At 31.5% G+C, this 23,705-nt stretch overlaps 4 protein-coding genes across 4 annotated transcripts in view; 1 reads left to right on the top strand and 3 right to left on the bottom strand.

Moving 5' to 3' along the window:
- Positions 1–3,514, bottom strand: part of LOC128394625 (uncharacterized) — a 29,637-nt gene extending 26,123 nt beyond the window's left edge. The window contains exon 1 of the mRNA XM_053354970.1: positions 2,503–3,514. Within this exon, the coding sequence (XP_053210945.1) occupies positions 2,503–3,024 (522 nt within the window). The 5' untranslated portion in view covers positions 3,025–3,514. The remainder of the gene's footprint in view (positions 1–2,502) is intronic.
- A 5,162-nt stretch (positions 3,515–8,676) lies between these two features.
- LOC128394884 (MAM and LDL-receptor class A domain-containing protein 2-like) lies at positions 8,677–15,506 on the bottom strand. Its single transcript, XM_053355255.1, is given in 4 exon segments — positions 8,677–8,948; positions 9,022–11,166; positions 11,169–15,231; positions 15,302–15,506. Coding segments are annotated over 3 exon segments (6,408 nt in total). The 5' UTR covers positions 15,160–15,231; positions 15,302–15,506.
- Positions 15,507–17,123: 1,617 nt separating this feature from the next.
- LOC128394883 (MAM and LDL-receptor class A domain-containing protein 1-like) lies at positions 17,124–18,075 on the bottom strand (the record flags this gene model as incomplete). The annotated part of the gene is made up of 2 exons (XM_053355254.1): positions 17,124–17,857; positions 17,928–18,075. Coding segments are annotated over 2 exons (882 nt in total), but the record flags the coding sequence as incomplete, so codon positions are not given.
- Positions 18,076–18,621: 546 nt separating this feature from the next.
- Positions 18,622–22,111, top strand: LOC128395032 (uncharacterized). Its single transcript, XM_053355426.1, has 5 exons — positions 18,622–19,335; positions 19,433–19,611; positions 19,672–21,144; positions 21,222–21,406; positions 21,473–22,111. The coding sequence occupies exons 1-3, from the start codon at positions 19,099–19,101 to the stop codon at positions 19,889–19,891; spliced, it is 636 nt and encodes a 211-aa protein (XP_053211401.1). The 5' UTR covers positions 18,622–19,098; the 3' UTR covers positions 19,892–21,144; positions 21,222–21,406; positions 21,473–22,111.
- Positions 22,112–23,705: the final 1,594 nt, after the last annotated feature.

Below are 23,705 nucleotides of genomic sequence, written 5' to 3'. Positions count from 1 at the left end.
ATTGATAATCTGCTGTTTTAATCTCCATGACAATAAATAAGAATGGTGATGAATGTTGACTGAATTTTTTATATAAAATTCTGATTACAAAAAGTTTAGTTGAAGATTGAAAACTCATTATCATGTTATTCATCTTAAAGAATATCTAAAAATCAAGTATTCTATTCTTAATCAGAATATTATTTAAATTCGTATAGTTTGTTTTTCGAGATGAAGAAGAAAAATTCTTTCTATTCTGTTTACCTTCCTTTTTTTACCATGACAATCATCATGTTTATTGCTGAAAACTTTATTCTTTTAATATTATTTTTCTCACAACAAAAAAAAACCTTAACATATTATTCATGCATATATTTATTCAGACAAAATTCAGTTCTGACAAGTTCAACATTAGTCTAGGGATAATAATCAACATCATCATGATAATTTCAGCACTTCTTATATACACACTCAACTTAATCAGTTGAGTTCTGTAAACAACAATTCTGTTTACAGATAAATATTATTTATATATGAGAATGGAAGATATCTTGATATCGAAATTGGAAATTTTTTGATTTATTGAAAATTCTGAATGACAATTTGTTTTACTTCAAAAAAAATGAAAGATAAGAAATGAATCTGAGCAAAAAGGAGTTCATGTTAACAGGCAACACTTAACACATCATGAAAGTGATAAAAAACTGCAAAGCTTGAATGTGATGATGATATTATCATGACGATGATGATGATGGTATTTATCAGATTTTATTGAATTACCAGAATGAGATAATATCATGAATGAAGCATGTTAATGTTTCCATATACATATGAATATTATATTAGATTGTTATTATTATCCTGATGACATTGGGCTCTTAATCATTTTGCATAATTAATTAGCTGATGAATTATTATTATTATTATTTTCATATGTAAGTTATAAGGTGTTAACGATTATAATTATACACTTAGACAATCAAATAGTTTTAGTAAATCATGATGACAATTCACCAAAAGTTTTACTCGTTTTTTTCATCATCATTTCACTAACGATTTTAATGATATCTTTCATGATAAGTTTCAAGATAATCAATTGATTTAATTTTTCCAGCTTTTATTAATTAGTTAATTTTTGACACTTTTTTTTGAATTAAGAATAAGAAATACTTCCAGATCATTAATGGTAAAGGTGATAATGTTAACTTTTATTTTGCCTTCATGATGAATTTGCATCTTCAAAAGTATTCATGGTAGAAACCAGAACTATTGAAGATATTGGATCAAGTAAAGAAGAGAGAGAGAGAGAGAGAGAGAGAGAGAGAGAGAGAGGATGTTCTGAGAAAAATGTTGGTGGAAGTTGAAAGAGGAAAAAAGGAAAAGGAAAACAAATATAACGATACAAAAGACAGAAAAAGCATCAATAACATTGGAAGATGAAGGAAGGTAAAAAAAAGGTAAAACTGATGATACCAAAGAAAATCGAGAGAAAAAGTTCTGAGTAAAAATGTGAAAGAAAAGATAACATTGAGAATGAACTAGAACATAAGAAGAGTTCGTAAATATTTGAAAACCAGGTAACGATCTGGATAAAAGGTTGACTCAACAAATTGTTAGTTGAGTGTAAGATGATAAGAAAGTTATATAAAGAGATACTGGTGATGATGATAATAATGATTCCCAATGAATTCAGAGAACATGGGAAACTACTTAATATCCGTAATTCGGAGCCAATTTCATTCTATTGTCAAAGTTTACTTTCATCATCATCATTCATCACTAATACATTTGATTCATTATAAATTATCCTCATTAAGAGTTAAATATTTCAATCAAATCTTTTTCTCTTTACATCCAAATTGTTCAGATGATGGAACTGAGATTATTCAGCTTTTATCTGTTTATCAAATTTTCCAAAATATTTTGCAAAACTTTTTTATCTCTTATAATTTGATGAAGAAAAAATCATCACCACCCTCTTCCGGTTGATGAACTTGTAAATCAGAATGATGATGATGATTGAAATTTCTTTCTTTTCTTCAGGCTCATACTTATTCATTTTTACTGAATTATATTCCTCATCTCAATTGTAATTACATGGGAAGTTTTTTCATCTTGCTTCTGGTTTGATTAAGTTTCATGATGTTAACAGAAAACACAGTTATTACATAACCTTAATTGGATTATATTACATTAATTTGATAGAATTGATACTTTGTTATATAATAATAATTGTTTCCATGTTTTTTCATGATTCTGACAGAATTGAGTGTATTTCATAGAAACAGAAATAGTAGAAATAAACAGAAAAAAAAGATTAATCAACCATAATGATGGATTATCTTTGAACTGTTCTGAAGAAACTATTGTTTCATTTTCAGAGTTTATCATGAAAATTTTCATTCTACTTAATCCTTGATATATATATTTATGAATTTACTTTAAAGATAAATTTTCTATTTGGCCAGTGTCTTTATATTGAGAGAATTTCAATTTGTATGAACTTTTTCATGAGATTCTTACCCGAAACTCAAAGCCATCGTCATCAGATAGACCCAAATATTGACCACATTCAGTTTTAACGACAAGACTTTCATTCCAAGTGGATTCAAATAGCTGATCAGATTGAGCCTGAAGGGATGCTGATGATGCATCATGTAAAGATTGGGGGACATGAGATGATGATGAATTATGTTTTGTTAAAGTAATCACACCAATCATTGATAATATCAGCATTATGGTTATAGTTAAAGGTATTGCTTTAGATAGTTTTGCAAACATTGATGATGATCCTGAGTTATCCTGAGGTGATAATGTTGATGATGGTTTGGATGTTGATGAAGGAGAGGAAACAGTTGATGGTGATGATGATGATGATGATGTTGCAAAATAAGATGATGTACTAAATGGTGGTGGTTGTAATGGTTGGTTGAATGTAAAAAGATTCGCATCCATTGAACCACTTCGGTATCCATCGTTAACTTCACCACGAGACGAACGGTAATTTGCTAATAGAGACATATTTTCACTTGAATCGTCTCTCATTGAGAATTGAAACTGAGAATAACTTAAATTGAACTTAATCAGCTGTTTTTGTTTTCGTAAACGAAATCGAAATATGAAATTCAAGAAATTAGTACAAAGAAAAAAGTTCTGATTGATTCACAAGTTGATGATTTAGATGAAGAAGATGATGAACACTAGTAAAGAAATGAAGTTCCTTTGGAAGTGTGTGTGTATATAATTTACTTTAGAATTTGAATTTACATGAAGATAAACAAAGAATGGATCATGAATGAAGATAGATTATGGATTATTAGAAGATGAAGATTAAAGAGGAAAGGATTAGATGAATTAAAGAGAGTTGAGTTGATGAGAAGATGATTTCTCTTTATTGTTTAGTTGCAAAGTTTCGAGTTTGAATCAGAGCAAAATTCCTTGATAATATTGAACATTTCCCTGTTTCTATTGAACAAGTGACTGCTTTTCTATCTCATGAGTACAATGTTTACTTTCTTCCTTTCCATGAAATTTTTTCTCACTCAGAATCAGAATCATCTCAGAAAAACATCAATACAGGAGTGGAAACTTTCTGTACAGTGGTGACCTCTACTCTCGACGATTCTTTTTTACTTCTAGTATCACGTTGAGAATATGAATGGAAAAATTTTCCTATCGGAATTTTCATCAAATCAATATGATGAAAATTAATAACAGATTCTGCTCAACAATGCTGGTTATCAACTGGAATACTATTACTACAAAGAGAGAGAGAGAGAGAGAGAGAACTCATATCAGTTATCATAATATTCATTGAGAATGTAATCATGGTGAAGAAGAAAATAATTCTGTCCATGATAACGAAATAACCTGAGGTTAAAGTTGTTACAAAAAAAGAAAATGATAATAATCAAGAGAATATTATTTTTCCACTATTAGAACAATATTAATTCATCTCAATTGGATCGAAGTGAAAATAGTACAAAAGCTTAATCACTTTTCCCTAATGAAAAGAAACTTATCAATCAGGTAAGAAAAAGAATTCGATAAAAATATTATCAAGGAATTTCTCTAGAATCAGAATTGGGTGAAAATTGAAAATGAAAGGTTAAGAAAAATGTTCAGCTCAACTTTTCTTGAGCATTTCTCTTTCCATACCTTTCACGCCCAATTATGATCGCAATTATCAAGAGTAAACATATAATGCTACAATTTCTGTGATATGATATCAGATATATTAATAATTTCCAATATCTGTGTTTGATTGATTGTCAATTCCAGTTACAAGTAAGAGTAAAAAAACAGCCAAACCAACAATCGCCCAACCCTACAGGGAGAACTGAATAAAAAAGCTCAGCATTGAGCTTAACCTTAGATAAAATAATGCTGTGCTAAGCTAATATTGGGACGAAACATGAAAGTGATAGTGATGATAATGAAGACACATCATGGTATCATCTTCATGGTTTTAATGTGAACAGAAAATGATTGAAAGATGATAAGAGGAAGAAGAAGAGAGAAGCAAAAAATTATTCTAATAAAGATGATAAGGTGAATGAAAAGGGAGGATAATGATAGAGATGATGATGATAATGATAATAATAACATGAGAAAGATAATAAAGTTCAACCAAGAGTGAAAAAAAAATCTAATAGAAACTATCACATGAAAACTACTACAACTCTCATTAGATAGACATTATTATTATCTTATTAATTTTGATATTATCTCGTTGGTGTATTGTTGCTAATATTTATCACCTACTTCCTCATCTCCATGAAAACTGAAGATAATTAAATATTTATCTCTGATATGAACTTTTAATTTAATGTTACCTTTATGATGAAAATGAGCTAAGAGCCAACAAAAACATCTCTGCTGGTATTTTGCATCTTAATCAATTTTTTATCATTTTTCTGGTTAATTAACAGGCAGTTTATTATATTGTTGAAACAATTAAGCCAAGAAAATTAAATTATTAGTCTTAATAATAATTAGTGTTCAACTTTTTTAGCTACACTGATTATGAAGTTGTGCTAATGGTAAACAAAAATTCAGTCAAAATTATCGTATGAAATCAATTGGGATTGAATTACTTGTTGAAGAGAAAACAATTAGATGATTAAATGATTTCGAATGATTTAATTGTTTCTCATCTTCTTTTCACTGTCTATGAGGTTTTTAATTTAAATTCTTTTGGTACCAATTAGTGGTCCTGACTAATTACTCTTGGAATTGTGGTCATCGCGAATCAATAATCAAAATGTAGTAAAAGTTTCTTGCTTCTTTCGCGAAAATTTGGAAAACTTCTGATTGAATCGCAATCGAATCACAATGAACAGTTTACTTGCTAATGATAATATGAAATATGAAACTTGAGTTAAATGATGAAATTGGCGATCATGGTGATGATGAAATTGTTTGATACAATTTATCTCAACAATCTTGAATCAAAATTTTCACCCTGGGAGTGAATGATAACCTTTAAAGTTTCACTGTCAACGAGCATTTTCACCCATTCCCTTTGCACCTTAATATCATCATCACCATAAATCACAAGTAAATTGCATGTTAAGCATAACATGGACTCATTCTTACACTTATCTTCCCTTTATATGATCATTCTCATTCTCATCATTATCATCATCAACCAATTCTTATTATTCCAACATCTCCTCTTTTTTCAACCTTATCCTAATACCACAGAATATTGTTCAACATTCAGCATGTAATGGCGAAAAAGGTTCAAGAAAGCCAGAGTATTGTCTCTCTCTCTCTCTCTTTGTTACTTGTTCTAAATTCAGTTTTATATTCTCTTTTATTTCATAAACCACCATAGTTATAATATTATCTCACAGGTTCCTATTCATGGCAAGAGTTAAAATCCATGAGAAAACATTTCAGAATCATGATGATGATAATTTAAAGAAATGATGAAAAACCGATCGATCCAAATACTTTTTTTTGCTCGCTAATTCACATTCAGGATCAGTGAGACTTAATTGCAATTAACCATAGTAAACATTTCCTTCTATGGATAAAATGTGAAAATTCAAATTCCCTGAATAAACTGAATATGTAAATTCATCTATTCAATGATCAACCTTTGATGAAAGTGCTGATTATTAGCTGAGATTCTGGATGAAATCAGTTAACTTTGTTTACTGAACTTTTTTTCAGTATCGTAGCTAAAAATAAAGTTCTGATTTAACAATCTAATTTGAATAATTTGATTCAGTTGAAAAATGTGATTTATGATGAGACCACAAATGGATGTTAACATGGATAAAGTTCAAGAGCGAGTGAAAAAAAAATCTCTATGGAAATAAATTAGAGCCAAAATTAAGGATCAATTTTATTCGTAAATATTTTTTTGATTGATTGTTGCACAAATATAATTTCAATCTAAACTTTAGCAACAATTTACGGAACCTTTTTCTCAACCATTAACATTGTAATTGTTGACAATCATTATACTGAACTTTGTACATGATTATATATAGTAAATATCATCATCATCATCATGAGCATGGTGTTGATTGCTTTAGATTAATAATAATAAGGGTAGACAATGTATGAGAATAAAAAAAAATAATCTAATGCATGTGAATATGAAAAGGTTGAGAATCTCATGAAAGTCAATTGTGAGCCAAAGGATAATCCATCAAATTATATGTCAACATATTAGAGTTTGGGAATGCAAAGTAAGGGAGATTTGAGTGGATAGAGGATGTAAAGAAATATGTTGTTTGATGTTCATGGTGGTGATCATCATGGTAATCATGATGATGAAGCAAAAATTTCATTGAAATTCTGATTATTTTTTGTTTCATCGCCATCATCCTTATATATATCATGTAAAAATAATCACAATCTTCAATCAAATGAGTCAGACATGAAACCTAAATGTGTTACTAATAGACATCAATTTCAATTTAAGCTCAATTTCAAATCGCTCGCAAAGTGCTGATAATTGATACTACGAATATATTAATACATAATATCCTTTATACCAGAAAATTGTCGCATAATTAGCGTTTGCATGTGATAATCTTTGAATCGGTGAGTTAAAATGTAACTATGAACTTGAATTAGTCAAATATTGGTCTTGGATTCTCCGAGAATAGTTCATTAAATTGTTATTATTATTAAATGTCTCTTGAAATTTCATCTCCTTCGAGAATCCTGGTCATGGAAATGGTGAGAAAATCTAATCCCACAATTATGATACTTTAATTAGATACTGAAGTTTATGCGGTAGGACAATTGATTTAAGTGAATATCATCAAGTTGATTGTTATCATGAAAAAGTATATTAAGTATCTAAAGTAAGTCAATTACCCTTTATGATGGCGATTATAATGTAATCATAATTTAATGGATGATATTTTTGAAACGATGAAACTATTATCATGTATGAGACTTGAGGGTAAAGTTTGAATGGATTGGATAATGAAAATGCGATTCTCTTGATGTTGTTGTTGTCGCTTCTACTGGTTAAATGATGATATTTTTTTTCACATAGACTCATCAAATTTTTCCCTCCCTCATCCTGGATCTTGTTCATGGTGTATAAGCACAAATTCCTGGTTATATTCTGATTCAGATTCTGGAGAGACACATATACCATTTAAAGTAATGACAATAGCAACAAAAGGTGAGACTATGCCTTTGAGGGTTTGAATGAAACTATTATTATCATTATTATTATTATTCGGGATAAAATGGAAATGAATCAAGTTCAGTTGATTGTTATTTCATGATAAACATGATCCAAGGAGGAAAAAATATACTCACACAAATGATAATGGAATCTGAATCTTATTGGTCTTACCATTTGAAAGAAACTTTTTTTCTCTTTGTTTCTATTTACCAAAAAAGGAGACACATTTGCAAAAGTATCAGAACTTTACATCCGATTCCTGTGAGAATTGTGATGAATCCGAATTTTCAAAGTTCAGATCAACAGTAAACAAAAGTTTCTCTTTTTCTATCACTTTTTTTTACCATTTATCGTTCATTTGGTTCGCATTTTTTTATTCCCATTTCAGTTCTGACATTTTCCTTGGATTATTTTGCTATTTTGTTACTCGTTGAGTTTCTTTTTCCTGGTTGGTGAATTGCTGATCTTCCTGTGTTAATACTTTCAGAATTCAAGTATTATGATTACGTTGCATGTTTATGTAAATTAAATTGCAATGGTAATTGTAGATTTACATGAGGCAAATCGTTAACCATCACGAAAAGTTCAAGATTCACTCGAAACGATTAGGAAAATGTAAGATTATCCCATCTTAAATGTAGACTCATATTCAACTTCAAGAACAGTTATCTAAATGGAACCACGTTGGGTCATTCATATGAAGCATCTAACGGATAATTTTTGTCAATTTCTCAAGATTTACTACTCTTATTCACCCTCAATATCGTGATAAATTACTGAATCAAGTTAAGATCAGCTGATTGGGGAAAACTTTATCTGATCAATCACATTGGAGACAACCAAAAATCTGGCTCCATCTGATGAATCTCAATGATACTCAAGAATAACAATCAAATCAATCTTCATGAGATTCATGATGAAAAACGTTTAATAATTAATGTGCTACATTAGACTTAATCAGATTAACGATTAACTTTTGATTGGAGTATTATTTTGATTACAATACGAATAAAATAATCTGTACATTCAGGGTATTAATATATATTACAATGAGTTGGAAATCGTTGAGCTCATGAAATGTTTCGCATCTCAAATTGAACTGGTGAACCTGAAGAATCAACTTCCTCATAGATTTGATCTAAACTTTTGGTATTTCCTAAAATAATATCATAGACTTTATTACTCGCAGAGATTGATTCATTAGGTTGATACGTTTTCTTTGTCCTCATTAAGCTTCGAGCAACAAAAACCATTGGGAAAAGTAACATGATCGCAGCGACAACTGTACCAATTATAATGTGAGAGTCTGTAAATAAAATCAATTTGTATTAATGAGTAAGCAATAGTTAATCAAAGTTTTATATCCACAATCAACTTACTTTGCTTGATTATGTACATAATTGTGTTAGCTGTTAACACGGAGGCTGAACGATTTTCTGAATGATTCGTTGATTCAGTTGATGGTTTTATGGTTGGTTCATTGATTGTTGTCGATTCAATGGTTCGAGTTGTTGATTCTTGTCGGGTTGTTGAAGGTTTTGTTGTTGGTGCTGGTGGTGGTGTTGTTGTCTCTACATCACTTGAACATTTACCTTGTGTAAACTTAATATCGTCTATTGCAATATCACCTGATTGATTTTCCTTGCTGGAGGCAATGATTTGTACTTTAAATGGATTGATTTGTCTAATTGTCTTCTCAACTGTTTGCCATTCGTTTGTACCATGATCAGGTAAAATAAATAATTCGTTAGTTTTATCGGTAAGAGTATCGAGGATTTTGACTGAGATTTTAGTGTCACTCAAGGTACCAGAAGTGAATAGGTAATTGAATGAAATACAATAAGGTGAGGTGAATGTTAACCTGATACTTTCTAGTGTCGATATTTGTCCATTGATCAAATCAGCTGCTCGAACAAATATAAACCATTTTCTTGAATCGAAGTTCATTTTATCAGCAAGTGAATTATCAGTTGATGGAGTGACACCCAAGTTACGTCTCCATTTAATGACATTTTTACTCTGCCAACCACATGAATCATATTCGAAGTCACAATTACCCGGAGGTTTACAGGGTTCGTTGTAAATTGTCACATCATCGATTGCGGTTGTATCGAAAGATGATTCTAAAGGTCCAGCTTGAATTTCAACTCCATAATCGCCTCCAGTCATAACTGAGGTTCGATAATAAGACCAAATATTGGCCAATTCATGATTTGGAACAATTTCTGAAGCGGAAATTTCCTCTTTTTCCATTGAGCTAACCACAAGATCTGAAGTTAAATTGAATGTGTGCAAATACCAGAAAGATAGACATTTATCCTTCGCTTCATCGTTATTGGCCTTAAGTACCAAACTTGATGAACGAGAGCCATAGTTTCTTAGATAGTATTCACGATTCAGACCATCGGCTGAAGGAACTTGCTGCTTTTCAACAATCGACCAACCATCATTTATCCAATCACAAGTTCCAGTTGAAAAGTCACACGACGATTGATGTTCCTTACACGATCCCGTTGAAAGAGCGAGATTATCAATAGAGACTACTGTGTCTTCTGAGTTGGCACTCAATTCAATTTGGAAAATCAAACGGAATTCGCTGACACCCTTAATTGTGACACTACCATGATTCCAACCATAATTGGGTTCACCGTTCTTCATATAAAGAGTTCGTAATATTGAGCCGTCGTTGATTATCAGCATAAATTTAGTCTCATCGAAAGCCAATAGACGGTAATCGAAAGAAAAACAGAATATATCAGTCGCATATTGCCAGGGTGAGGTCAAAGTTTGCATCGATCGAGTAGTAAGATCATTTGAGATGTCGAGATTAAGGAAATTGGGATGATCTTTATTACTATAAGAACCGAAGCCGAATTTGTGATCATCTTGATGACTAGTGTTCGTCGTTAGACTCCAAGAAAGTCCTTTGGAACCCGAATCAGTCCAACCACAGGAGTTCTCATCGAAGAGACAGTTAAATGAGTCCAAATTAACTTTTCCAGGGTCACAATGTGACATCTCGAAATCTGATAAGCCTGAAGAGGTCAAGAATGTATCTGAAGGTGGAGTGTCAAGAACGAATTGGAGATAATGACCAAAGGTGAGAGAAGGTAATTCTATTAGACCCTCGAGCCATTCATTTGAATCTGATGATGAATGATGTTTAAGCTCTTCGATAACTTTTGATACAGCAGAATTTTCCTGTCTTATTCTCAGTGTTAGCTTGGATTCTCCGGATAAATGATATTTGAATTTGAAGACACAAATCGAACTTGTTTTCCCCAACAAGGGTGATCTTATAGCCGCTGATCCCGCCAATGATGAGCCCGTTGCCACGAGTAAATTATTAGGTGCTTTTATCTCATTAGAAAAACCTTCTTGTTGTGCTGTTGAAAGATTCATTGGAATCCATTGGTTAGAACCTTCGTTGATCCAATTACAAAGATTATTATTATCGAAAGTACAAGAGCCACAATATTTTTCATCTTCACCATCAGAACAGTCGGAGATATAGTTACATGAATCTCAATAGGAATACATTTACCATCGATTTTACAATGAAATTCATTTCCCTTGCAATACTTTTCAGGTTCAGGTTCGGGCTTAGGTCCAGGCGATGGTTCAACTGGTTTAATACCATAACAACCTTCGTTGAATGTGATATCATCAAGAGCGATATAACTATATGATGAAGGATATTTAGAATCTCCGATGAATTTAACTTGAAATGGTGGCTCAATAATTTTAGATTCCAAGGGAATTGAAATCTTTTTGAAACCAAAATCAGATGGTTGGCTGATCGTTTGAAGATAAACTTCATTTTCAGAGTTCGCAAGGAAAACTTTGAGTTGGAATAATGAAGAAGACAAATAATAATAAAAAGTGATGATACAATTTTCAGTTGAATTAAGTTGAGGTCCAATAAATGGCTCAGTTGCACCAAGTGAAATCGCTATTGCAGTTACATAAGCAAATGAACCATCAGGTAGTCTTCTTGAGTGATCGAGTGTTGGCTTATTGGAGACAAGCCCATTACCTGAAGAGACTGACCATAGATTTTTACTATCAGGGCTTATTCCATTGAACCATGGGGATAATATTCCATTTTCAAAAGAATAAACTTGATTATTACAATTATCTTCATCTTCTCCTGAACGACAATCTAAAGTAGAATCACAAACTGAACTGGACAATAGACGTTGACCATCAGAACAGACGAAAATTTTTGGATCTTCTAAATCAGTTGACTTGAAATCGCAATCAACAAATCTAACATAATCAATGGAAAACGGTTGATATTCAAATACTCGGTAAGAAGTTGTTCCCTTAAAGACAAGTTGAAATTCATTTCGAATTCTTCCAAGTTCAATTGTGACCTGATTCCAACCAGAATGCTCAATTGCTATCGAACTGTCCCAAATTTGGATTTCTTTTGAATTCATTGAAAGATAAACAACCAACAAATCAGCTGAATGTTTAACATAATTAAAGTTAATCTTGCAAGATGATGAAGTCTCTTGAATAGGTGGACTCGCGATACTACTAGTAGCCTCAATGCCAAAGGTCAGTCGATTTTGCTCCAATTCAATGTAATTGTTTCTAACCTTCCAATTTGCTGCAAAAGCATTTATACTTCCATATCCACAAGCATCGGAATCAAACTCACAACCACCACAATTGATTTCATCTTCACCTTTAGGACAATCTTTCTTGTAATCGCATTGATAATAACCATGAATTTTGGTTGCATCGGAACAGGTGAAAAATGTATCACCCGTTGAACATGAGCCAACCTGAATAGATAAATCGTCAAGAGCTAATAATCCCTTAGACGATGAGACAATGTACACTCGAGCCATTCGTGATGGACTTGGTCGAAGTTGAATGGTCAAACTAGCCTCTGTCCAGGTTCTCATTTCCTTAGCATCAAGAGTCTTGAAAATATAAGCTTTATCCTCTTGTTGTTCAACCAATATTTCAATGTTATTTTCTTCACCAGCATAAGCAAATTTTAGACAGAGTGTTGGTTCATTAGTCCCAAGATAGATCAAAGGAGAAGCCATTATCGTCCGATGATCTTCCATAGATGATAAAAACCCATAAACACCATCAGATGTACCAAGAGTGTGATCTTTTCTTGGGTAGCCAAGTGTCTTAGCGTTTTCAGCTGTGCTAGTTAATATTATGTTTGCAACTTTATATCCAATATCGAGACCTTCGACATTCAAAGTTGTCCCTAAGTCCAGATTAGTCCAATGGAACAAATTGTCAAAGTTATGAACTCCTGATGAAATACACTCTCCTTGTGATACTTTTAAATCATCGATGGCAATTAAACCGGAAGATCCAACTGAATAAGAACCACCAAAGACAATGTCTGACTCGAGATTAACTGAGTTAACCTGAAATAAAACTTGAAACCAATTTGGACCAAAACTGCCATCATAAATGACCAATGGATCAGCTAAAAGGTCAATTTCCTCTCGTTCCGTTTTCCAAATGCTCAAACTGTGTTCACCTTTAATCATATATGCAAATGAGATACAATAACTGTCCTCTTTTCTTAAATTAGCCAAGTAAAAGTAAGAAGTTGAATTAACTTTTGACGTCGGATTCAAATCAAGAATCAATGATTTTCCATTCAAGGTATTTGTTGATTTATCGACAATCGGTGTTGACAAAGATGAACCTTTCTCGATCCGCCAATTGTAAAATGGTGAAGTGACAACATCAACACCACAATCAGTGCCATCGTCAAAGGTACAAGTCTCATCGATAACATGATCCTGATAACATGGACCTTTGAAAATTGTCATCTCTTCGAGAGCAACCAAACCCTCTGAACTTTCAGCGATAATATTGATGGAATAATTGTTATTAGAATGGTAACTTGCTTGTAAAATCTTCCAATGATTAGGATAATCACAAGATCGGTCCAATATTGGAGTCCATTTGCCGGAAGATGAATCAATTAAACTGATAAAGATTCGACTATTACTGAGAGATGTGCACCACGACCAAATAGAAAAGCAATAAGATCCACTCTCAAGTTGTTTCGATTCAATTTTCGCCTGTTTAACACCAACGATGTCCCCATAAAGTGAGATGTAATTACCAGAGATGTCGCCGAACGGATCAGCCCGGGGATAACCTCGATAGTTATCTTTTAGTGTATTGCTATATTTTTTTATCTCCGCTGTTTTCCATATTACCCAATTGGTTTTGTCGTTGAAATTTTCTCGAAGGTAAATATTGGGCTCATCTGGTTTGATCTGTGGATCACAAACACCATCAACTAATTTAATATCATCGAAACCGGCGAACAGTTTAGATTCAGCAATTAGGCTGAATTCAATTTGATAAGGATCAGAAACCGTGTATTCGACTTGTGACCATTGTCCGAAAATGACCGCTGGTTCGTACTTTATTCTGGATGAGCCTTCAGCCGTTAGAACGTTAATTTCAAACAAATAGTTGGCGATCGCTTTGGAATCGATTGAATCAATTAAATATCGTAATGATAAACAGGCGACATTAGTTTTAGGAACAATTTGACTGACGAATTTATAATTAACTGATTTATCTTCAACGGGTGTATCAGTGTAGAGGAAAAAGTTATCTTGATCAGCTGATGTTATCGAGTAATTCAGAGCTTGACTATTAGATAAACGCCCGAAACCAACGAGCAACGGCCCTGACATTATGTTCATGTGACAGTTAATATTATCGAATGTACAATCAATGGTACTTTTACATGGGCTTGGACTAACTCGAAGATCATCAATAGCGATCTGAGTTAGAACTCCGTCTGATTGTTTGTGAGCAGTAATCAAGATATCAAAGTTATCAGGTTCGTCTTTTAAATCAATTTCAATGGGCAACCATTTAGATTCAGCTTTGATTGAACTTGAAGTCCAGATAAACTCCGTATCGGATTGATTGCCTCTCGAAATGCTGACCTCTACAAGATCAGAATCTTGATGTGGTTTGGCTAAATTGAAGGTTAAACATTTTGCATTATTCGAACTCATCTTGACGTTTGTGGCCAGTATACTTTTACTATCTTTCTGACCATCATTAGGTGTTCTTAGATATTTTCCTGAGTCCGTTAAGGTTGTTGTGTCTACAACTTTCACCGAATCTCTTGATTTACCATCCGAAATATACCAGGCAAAGTTACTTCGATAATCTGGTTCGATAGTCCAAAAGCATGAAGATAAATCTTCGAAATCACAAAAATCTTCATAATCACATGAACCTGGTGTGACCTTAATGGGACCAATAGCAATGTTTGGGGTTGTAGCTACGAAAGCGATTCGGACTTTCACCTTTTTCTTTGGGTCAAAATGATATTTACCAATGGACCAGTCATCAAATTGTGAACCTTGCCTCTTCCAAACATCATCATCAACCTCAATCCATTGAGACTTTGACCCATTATCATCAATCAGCCTTAGGTTGACCAACACTTGACCCGAACATATAATATCCGAATGAGAAGCAAAAAGGACCAACATCTTCCTCTATTATGGGTGACACCAGTTGATGGAAATGGTTGACATTATCTTCACCAACATAAACATAACCTCCTGCAAAGATTTGGAAAGTTAATTAAATCAAAATCAATCATTAAGCAAACTAATTAATCAATCAACTCACCACTTAGAGAGGCTTCAATTGGTTTACCAAAGGAAACATCATTATAATCACCAAGTAGCCAACTATTGGTATCATTTAACCAATCACATAATCCATCGGTAAATTGACATTCTAATCCTTTGATACCAGTAGCAAATCCATCTATTAATTGTTAGAAATTAATTAGCAACAGTTACAATTAGAGTTTTAATTCATCATTGGTTTGTGTGTTATTATTGTAACAATCAAATGACTTTGAGTTGTACTTGAAAATTTGATTCAATACTAATGATTAGATTATAATGAAATCATGAGATTGATTTTCTATCAAATTAAAATTAATTCAGATTCATTGACACTGATTAAAGCACTTGATTAGTAGGAAAAAAATTAAATTGAATCTTGATTATTAATCAAAGATTAGATTAGCTACTGTAGTGTTTAACTGTGATATTGATTTTTTACTGATTAGTTTTGATAACCTTAATTGTTACGAGATTAGGAAAGTAATGAAAACAAAAGAAAACAATCAATAACTAATATCATAATCTAATTTAATTGTTGGTTGTTAATTGTAATTATCTTGAAATCAGCAACTATGAATATATTGAACAAAACAATTGCAACAGATTCAAACCTGAAAATCATTTGTTTTTGTAACAATTAAGCTTACTAGAGACAATTAAGAGTGACAATAATCAAATTTTAAACACAATTTGTCGCAATTATTAATAATAAAGACATTGGCTTACCTTTGATTCCGATGGTTAAAACAATTAGCAAATTAATAATAATAGGAGATAATCCAAACAAATTGGTTGATAATTAGTCAACCAATTAATAGTAAAAGTTAACAACAATTAATAACTATGATGGTACCTCTTGTGTACCTGATTAGTTTTGATTTTTTTTTTCATTGATTAACAATCGATGACGATTTATGTAAATTAATTGTTGATTTCAACAAAATTATTCAATTTCTAGTGGGGAAAGAGATATTTTGATAAAATTTTCCTCTCTAATCAAAGTTTAATTGTTACTTTTTCCAATCTTTTCTATCTGAAAATTGTATAAAAATCGTAGTATCTGAACGAAGGTAAACTCGAACAGTCCATTTTTCGTGAAAAATCAAGAGAGGGAAGAAAAAACGCGCGAAATTTGGCTAATCAATGAGAGAATCAGAATTCTATTGATAAAATTTCTGGTCATTTTCTGTAATCGGAGTCTCTGAATTTCTGAGGTATGAATGTTCAGAATTGAGTTTGATCCTCTTGATCTTTAGCTTTTGCCTGATTTACCTGTTTCTTTAAGGTACACAATTGAAATTAATTTGATTGTACAAGTTTTGATTGAATTTTAAAATTTATTGATCGATAAGTTCAATGGAAGCTTTTACTTCTGAATGACGTGCTTGTTGATCAATTTAGCTGATTATTGTTTAGCTTGACTAATTTGAATCTTTTACAATGATGAGAAGGTTAATTGTAACAAATTTGACCTAATTAGCTTGATCATGATTCACTTTTAGCTAAAAAATATTTTAAATTCATTTGTTGTTCAGTTTTTTTACTCAAACGTTAGATTATTATTGGCTTTTACTTGAATGACGTGCTTGTTGATCAATTTAGCTGATTATTGTTTAGCTTGACTAATTTGAATCTTTTACAATGATGAGAAGGTTAATTGTAACAAATTTGACCTAATTAGCTTGATCATGATTCACTTTTAGCTAAAAAATATTTTAAATTCATTTGTTGTTCAGTTTTTTTACTCAAACGTTAGATTATTATTGTTAGATTTCATATGTTACATGTGAAGGGCGTTAATTGTAGACAACTATTAATTAATCAATTTCAATGGGCAACCATTTAGATTCAGCTTTGATTGAACTTGAAGTCCAGATAAACTCCGTATCGGATTGATTGCCTCTCGAAATGCTGACCTCTACAAGATCAGAATCTTGATGTGGTTTGGCTAAATTGAAGGTTAAACATTTTGCATTATTCGAACTCATCTTGACGTTTGTGGCCAGTATACTTTTACTATCTTTCTGACCATCATTAGGTGTTCTTAGATATTTTCCTGAGTCCGTTAAGGTTGTTGTGTCTACAACTTTCACCGAATCTCTTGATTTACCATCCGAAATATACCAGGCAAAGTTACTTCGATAATCTGGTTCGATAGTCCAAAAGCATGAAGATAAATCTTCGAAATCACAAAAATCTTCATAATCACATGAACCTGGTGTGACCTTAATGGGACCAATAGCAATGTTTGGGGTTGTAGCTACGAAAGCGATTCGGACTTTCACCTTTTTCTTTGGGTCAAAATGATATTTACCAATGGACCAGTCATCAAATTGTGAACCTTGCCTCTTCCAAACATCATCATCAACCTCAATCCATTGAGACTTTGACCCATTATCATCAATCAGCCTTAGGGAAAGTTGACCAACACTTGACCCGAACATATAATATCCGAATGAGAAGCAAAAAGGACCAACATCTTCCTCTATTATGGGTGACACCAGTTGATGGAAATGGTTGACATTATCTTCACCAACATAAACATAACCTCCTGCAAAGATTTGGAAAGTTAATTAAATCAAAATCAATCATTAAACAAACTAATTAATCAATCAACTCACCACTCAAAGAGGCTTCAATTGGTTTACCAAAGGAAACATCATTATAATCACCAAGTAGCCAACTATTGGTATCATTTAACCAATCACATAATCCATCGGTAAATTGACATTCTAATCCTTTGATACCAGTAGCAAATCCATCTATTAATTGTTAGAAATTAATTAGCAACAGTTACAATTAGAGTTTTAATTCATCATTGGTTTGTGTGTTATTATTGTAACAATCAAATGACTTTGAGTTGTACTTGAAAATTTGATTCAATACTAATGATTAGATTATAATGAAATCATGAGATTGATTTTCTATCAAATTAAAATTAATTCAGATTCATTGACACTGATTAAAGCACTTGATTAGGAAAAAAATTAAATTAAATCTTGATTATTAATCAAAGATTAGATTAGCTACTGTAGTGTTTAACTGTGATATTGATTTTTTACTGATTAGTTTTGATAACCTTAATTGTTACGAGATTAGGAAAGTAATGAAAACAAGATAAACAAAAGAAAACAATCAATAACTAATAACATAATCTAATTTAATTGTTGGTTGTTAATTGTAATTATCTTGAAATCAGCAACTATGAATATATTGATTAAAACAATTGTAACAGATTCAAACCTGAAAATCATTTGTTTTTGTAACAATTAAGCTTACTAGAGACAATTAAGAGTGACAATAATCAAATTGAATTCGCGCACTTGGAAGCAAAAGAATAGCAAAGTGAACAAAAACGCTCAAAAACGATTCGAAACCTGTATTGGTACCAACAAATCTCACCGAGGTGTAGGATTCAACCATTTACCATCATGTGTACATGGACAAATTTCAAGAGCTGGAACATCGAATATTCAAAAAAAACATGTGACAATTGCGGATAACACACAACACGGCATAAAATCCAAGTCGATTCATGATTTATTGGACATTTCGACATCAGTTCGTAGGAACTTACCTGAACAACGACAATTAACCAGCTCAGAAAAGGATAATAATCCTTTGTCTCCATCCAATAGTAAACCAAGCGGATTATTTAATTCCTCTGTTTTTGAGCAATTGATTGAGGATAATTTTGTTAAAATTAATCTTGAAGATGAACTTTTAGCTCTTGGTATTGGATTACGACAATTTGAGCACAACAAATATCAAGAGTTGAGACAAGTAGTGAATATGTTCAATGAGACACAACCAGCAATTTCCAATGGTAATCAATCAAATAGTATCTTGAAATTGACCATTGAAAGGATCCAAAGTCATACAGAGAAATGGATTAAATCATTAAAGTTTATTTCATCTTTTAACAATATTTGTCTGGATGATCAAGTTTTGTGTATTAAATCACAATTCGTTAATCTGTGTATTGTCAGTAGTCTTGGGATCATTAATCCAGAGACAAAATCGATTCAGGTAAAATTCAAACTCGAATTCAAATTAAGAATCAGATAAAGTTGACTCTCATAGGATATATTCATGATTCAATAATTAAATCCTATTCTTATTACAGAGAAATGGAATCAACTTCAGTATGGAAAAATGTCCAATGATGAGGGATCAAAGATTCATCAACTTATTATCCTCAATGGATTCTAATCTTCGTATGGATCCAATAATTAACATTCTTCTTGTATTAATCCATCTCTTTAACTCCTCTACACCAAATCTAACTTCTAATTACAATATAAGGTAAATAGAAATTCATATCGATTATTATTATTGACCTAATTCATTTTCATTTTCTCTTAGAAAGGAATACATAATTACCGTTCATTTACTACAAAAGTATCTTGAAGAGGTTCGAGGCTTATCCCCTCATCAGGCCAATCTTGAAATATCAAAGCTCATTGGTTCCTTAAACAATTTTCTCATTATATTCAAGGGCAAACAAAAAGTTATTTCAGTTTCACTGAAAACAATTAAACGTCAGTCGCAGTTATTGTCGGAGATTTTAGAAATAATCGATTAATATTGTTAGGAGCATCAATCCTTAAAGATTAAGTAAAATCTGTTTCATTCATGATAATTTTTGTCTCTATCACTTTTGCCAGGTCAGTTTTCATTTATTTTCCTTTCATAATTAGTTGGTGGAAGTATTTTATACCAATAGATACAAATTATAAATCTCTATCCAAATATATATAAAGAATAAGTTTTGTATAATCATCCATAAAGATCATCACAAAAAGATACCTGTCCCTAAATTTATTGCCACCACATCTATCATGTAATAGACTGAAATTATCAAGGTTGGATTAAGTGATATCAAGATATACATATAACAAATTAGTAGCAGATCATAAAAGTTTTGATAATAAATTGAACTTAGTAAACAAACCGCTGATATTGATACACTTAAAAAGAAATCAAGTCGACTAACAAAGGTAATATTATAGCTTTTTTCAGAGTGAATATTGCAGTCGAAAATTTTCTTATATAAAATAGCTTAATGTCGGAGGTTAACTTTAGTATATTACTTGTTTGCTGGTTGTTCATAGTTCTCGTTGTTTTCTTAGCAAAGTGAAGAAAGTGTGTTTTTAAGGTTTATTCCTATTAAATTACAACGGTAGAAATTGAGAAATGAGTTCTAATAAGTTTGAATCGAAAGGTGACAACTCAAAATCCTTGAATCTTTTCAGCGATAAGTGTTCATGTAATTGTCACCATGATCAAGTGAATAGACATCTCGTTGGAAAGGTACAAGATGAACCAATTAGAGGAAATCCTTTGAAAACCTCGAAAAGTCCAACAAATGTGACAGTTATTGATCTTACCGAATCAGATGATTTGGAGGAAACAAATTTATCGTCATCGCCAATTAAATCACGGAAACTTGGCCACTCAAAAAGTGATCGTAATCGTGTCAGCTCATACAATTCCAACATTTTCGCTAAATTGGTGGAGGACAATTTTCTAACAATCAGCTTTCATGATGAAGTTTTAGCTCTTGGAATCGAAATGAGACAGTTCGAACAGCAAAAGTTTGAAGAGCTAAATCAATTTGTTGATCAATTTAATGAAAGGAAAACAGTGGAAATCATTCAGCTCAAAGAATACAAGTTTATTATGGATCATCTTCACAATCAGGAGACAAATTGGATTCTATCATTGAAAAAAGTCTCCTCGTTCAGAAATATCTGCGTCGATGATCAAATTTCGTGCCTGAAAATAAATTACGTCGACTTGTACATAATCAGAAGCTTACTTAGTCTCCATCTAAAGGTAATATAAGCGAATCAAGTTAATCATTTCAATTGAAGATCAATCGTTTACACCATTAATTGTTGATTGTCTTTCAGATGAATAGGATCGACTTGACCAATAGAATGAGTAAATGTCCATTATTTACGAATCCTCTATTTAATCGACTATTATCATCTATGAATAAACTTTTTCGGTCGGATCCGGTTGTCAATTTACTTATTGTATTCATCTTCATGTTTGATGCCAACATGCCCGAGTTAAAGTCACATTACACAGTCAGGTAAATCGAACAAATTTATTTTCAATAATTCGATAAACTGTTCATTAATTTACTGTTCTAATTTAGAAAGGAATATATTGTGACCGTTCACTTATTGCAAAAGTATTTGGAGCAAAATGGAATGACCATAGAACAAGCTAATCAGGAAATCAAGAACTTCATTTATGAGATGAGCAATTTTCTCAAATTGTTCAATGGAAGACAAAAAGTTCTGGTCACTACAAAGTGCAAAATGTTCCATTCCCAATTGATATCAGAACTTTTAGGAATACAAGTGAATTGACCTTTCGTTTATCTATTGATACAAAATAATCTAATAGATTCTAGATAAATACTAATAATTGTTTCAAGTTTTCAACTTGAAAATATCTCGAAACATGATAATTTAGTAGTGTAACAAGAGATGGCGATGGTAATTGTAATCGTGCCTTTGATAATTAATGATAATTAATGATAATTGTATCAATAAATGTGTGAGACTTAGTGTTTGTTAGATTGTAATTCATTAATTAATCGCTATTATCAATATAAACCAGCGACGTGTCAGTCAACATAGAGCCATTTACAGCACCAATTTGATTGACCTTTATAGTTATCGAGATAATTTTGATGATGAACCTCACTTGTTTAAGGCCACCTGATAGATCATTAATTATTATTGATTAATCGTAATTATGTATTGTTTATGTTGTAAGAATCGTTGATGTTTACTGAATTGAGATTCAACTCTAATTAATTTTTATTATTTAATTGTAATGGTTTAAGTATAAATTGTAACAATTAGATGATTAATTATTATCCTGACAATTTAGTAATTGTCTAGTCTCAGTTTAAACTGGATTAGTTAATTGTGATTAAGCAATCAAATTAATAATTAAGATTTTATAACGAAAACAAATGATTAATATTCTAATAAATTTAGTAAATGATTAAGTTAAATGATTAACAATTAACATAATCCTCAACACCCTCTCTTGTTGATCATTTAAATTAATTTTTCATTAAAATTGAATCAGTTAATTTCCTAAATCTTGGGCCAGGTAATGGTTTAGTCATCAAATCAGCTAAATTGAATTCAGTTTGAACATAATTCAATTCAAATAAACCACTTGCAACATGATCTCTGATAAAATGATGCTTAAAGTCAATGTGTTTGGTACGAGAATGAAACACTGGATTCTTGGCTAGTTTAATTGCGCCTTGATTATCACAATTAATAATAATTGGCAATTCGATTTGATAACCAAGTTCATTAATAAACATTTGCAACCAAATAGCTTCTTTACCAGCTTCAGATTCAGCCATGTACTCAGCTTCAGTGGTGGACAATGCAACCGTTTGTTGCTTTCTGGTTGACCAAGAGATCAAATTATCATTCAAATAGAACAAGTATCCACTTGTTGATTTTCTATCTTCATAATTTCCACCCCAATCAGCATCAACATAACATGTTAGTTTCAATAAATCACCATTATGATCAGAATCAATATGAACACCATATTTAGAGGTTCCTTTAAGATACCTGAGTACCCGTTTAGCTGCAGTCATGTGTTCATCAGAGGGATTTTGATTGAACTGAGCTAAAGTACTTGTACAAATAGCAAGATCAGGTCGAGTACAGGTAACTAAATAGTGTAATGATCCAACAATTTGTTGATATTTTGATTTCAAATCAACATCACCTTCAGTTTCATTTTTAATTAACTTGGTATTGGGATCAATTGGTGTAACGACTGATTTACAATCAGTCATATTGAATTTTGCAAGTATTTCATTAATATATTTTGATTGATTCAAGTCTATTGATTGTTCATCAATATTATTAATAATATTAATACCAAGAAAATAATCAAAATTTTCATTAATTTTCACTTGAATTTTCTCCAATTTTCTTTATGAGATCATCAATAAATTGTTCGTCGTTTGCTGATATAATCAAATCATCAACATAAAGAATAATAAATGATTTGATTTTACCATTTGAATAATAATATATACAATTATCAGCATTGCATTTGATGAAATCATTTGATCTGAAAAAGTTATCAATTTCTTGATTCCAATTGTGAGAAGCTTGTTTAAGTCCATACAGACTTCGATTTAATTTACAAACTCTCCCACTTCCATCATCAAATCCTTCAGGTTGTTTCATGTACAAATTTTCAGTAATAATACCGTTTAAAAATGCCGTCTTAATGTCCAATTGTTTGATAACCATTTTGTTTATCAATGATAATTTCATTATCAATCGCATTGAAGTTAATTTTGAAACAGGAGCAAAAGTTTCATGATAATCGAT

The sequence above is a fragment of the Panonychus citri genome, unplaced genomic scaffold (assembly GCF_014898815.1).
Source record: "Panonychus citri isolate SS breed McGregor unplaced genomic scaffold, ASM1489881v1 Contig00140, whole genome shotgun sequence".
Taxonomy (NCBI): Eukaryota; Metazoa; Arthropoda; class Arachnida; order Trombidiformes; family Tetranychidae; genus Panonychus; species Panonychus citri.
The sequence above is the reverse complement of the archived record's forward strand: the minus strand, read 5'-3'. Positions and strand labels throughout refer to the sequence as shown.

Excerpts from the sequence above, each read along its gene's own strand:
- LOC128395032 (XM_053355426.1), top strand. The coding sequence starts at position 19,099 with ATGTTCAATGAGACACAACCAGCAATTTCCAATGGTAATCAATCAAAT. Across the intron at positions 19,336-19,432 it reads CAGAGACAAAATCGATTCAG|AGAAATGGAATCAACTTCAG; the intron begins GTAAAATTCAAA and ends TTCTTATTACAG. Across the intron at positions 19,612-19,671 it reads ACTTCTAATTACAATATAAG|AAAGGAATACATAATTACCG; the intron begins GTAAATAGAAAT and ends ATTTTCTCTTAG.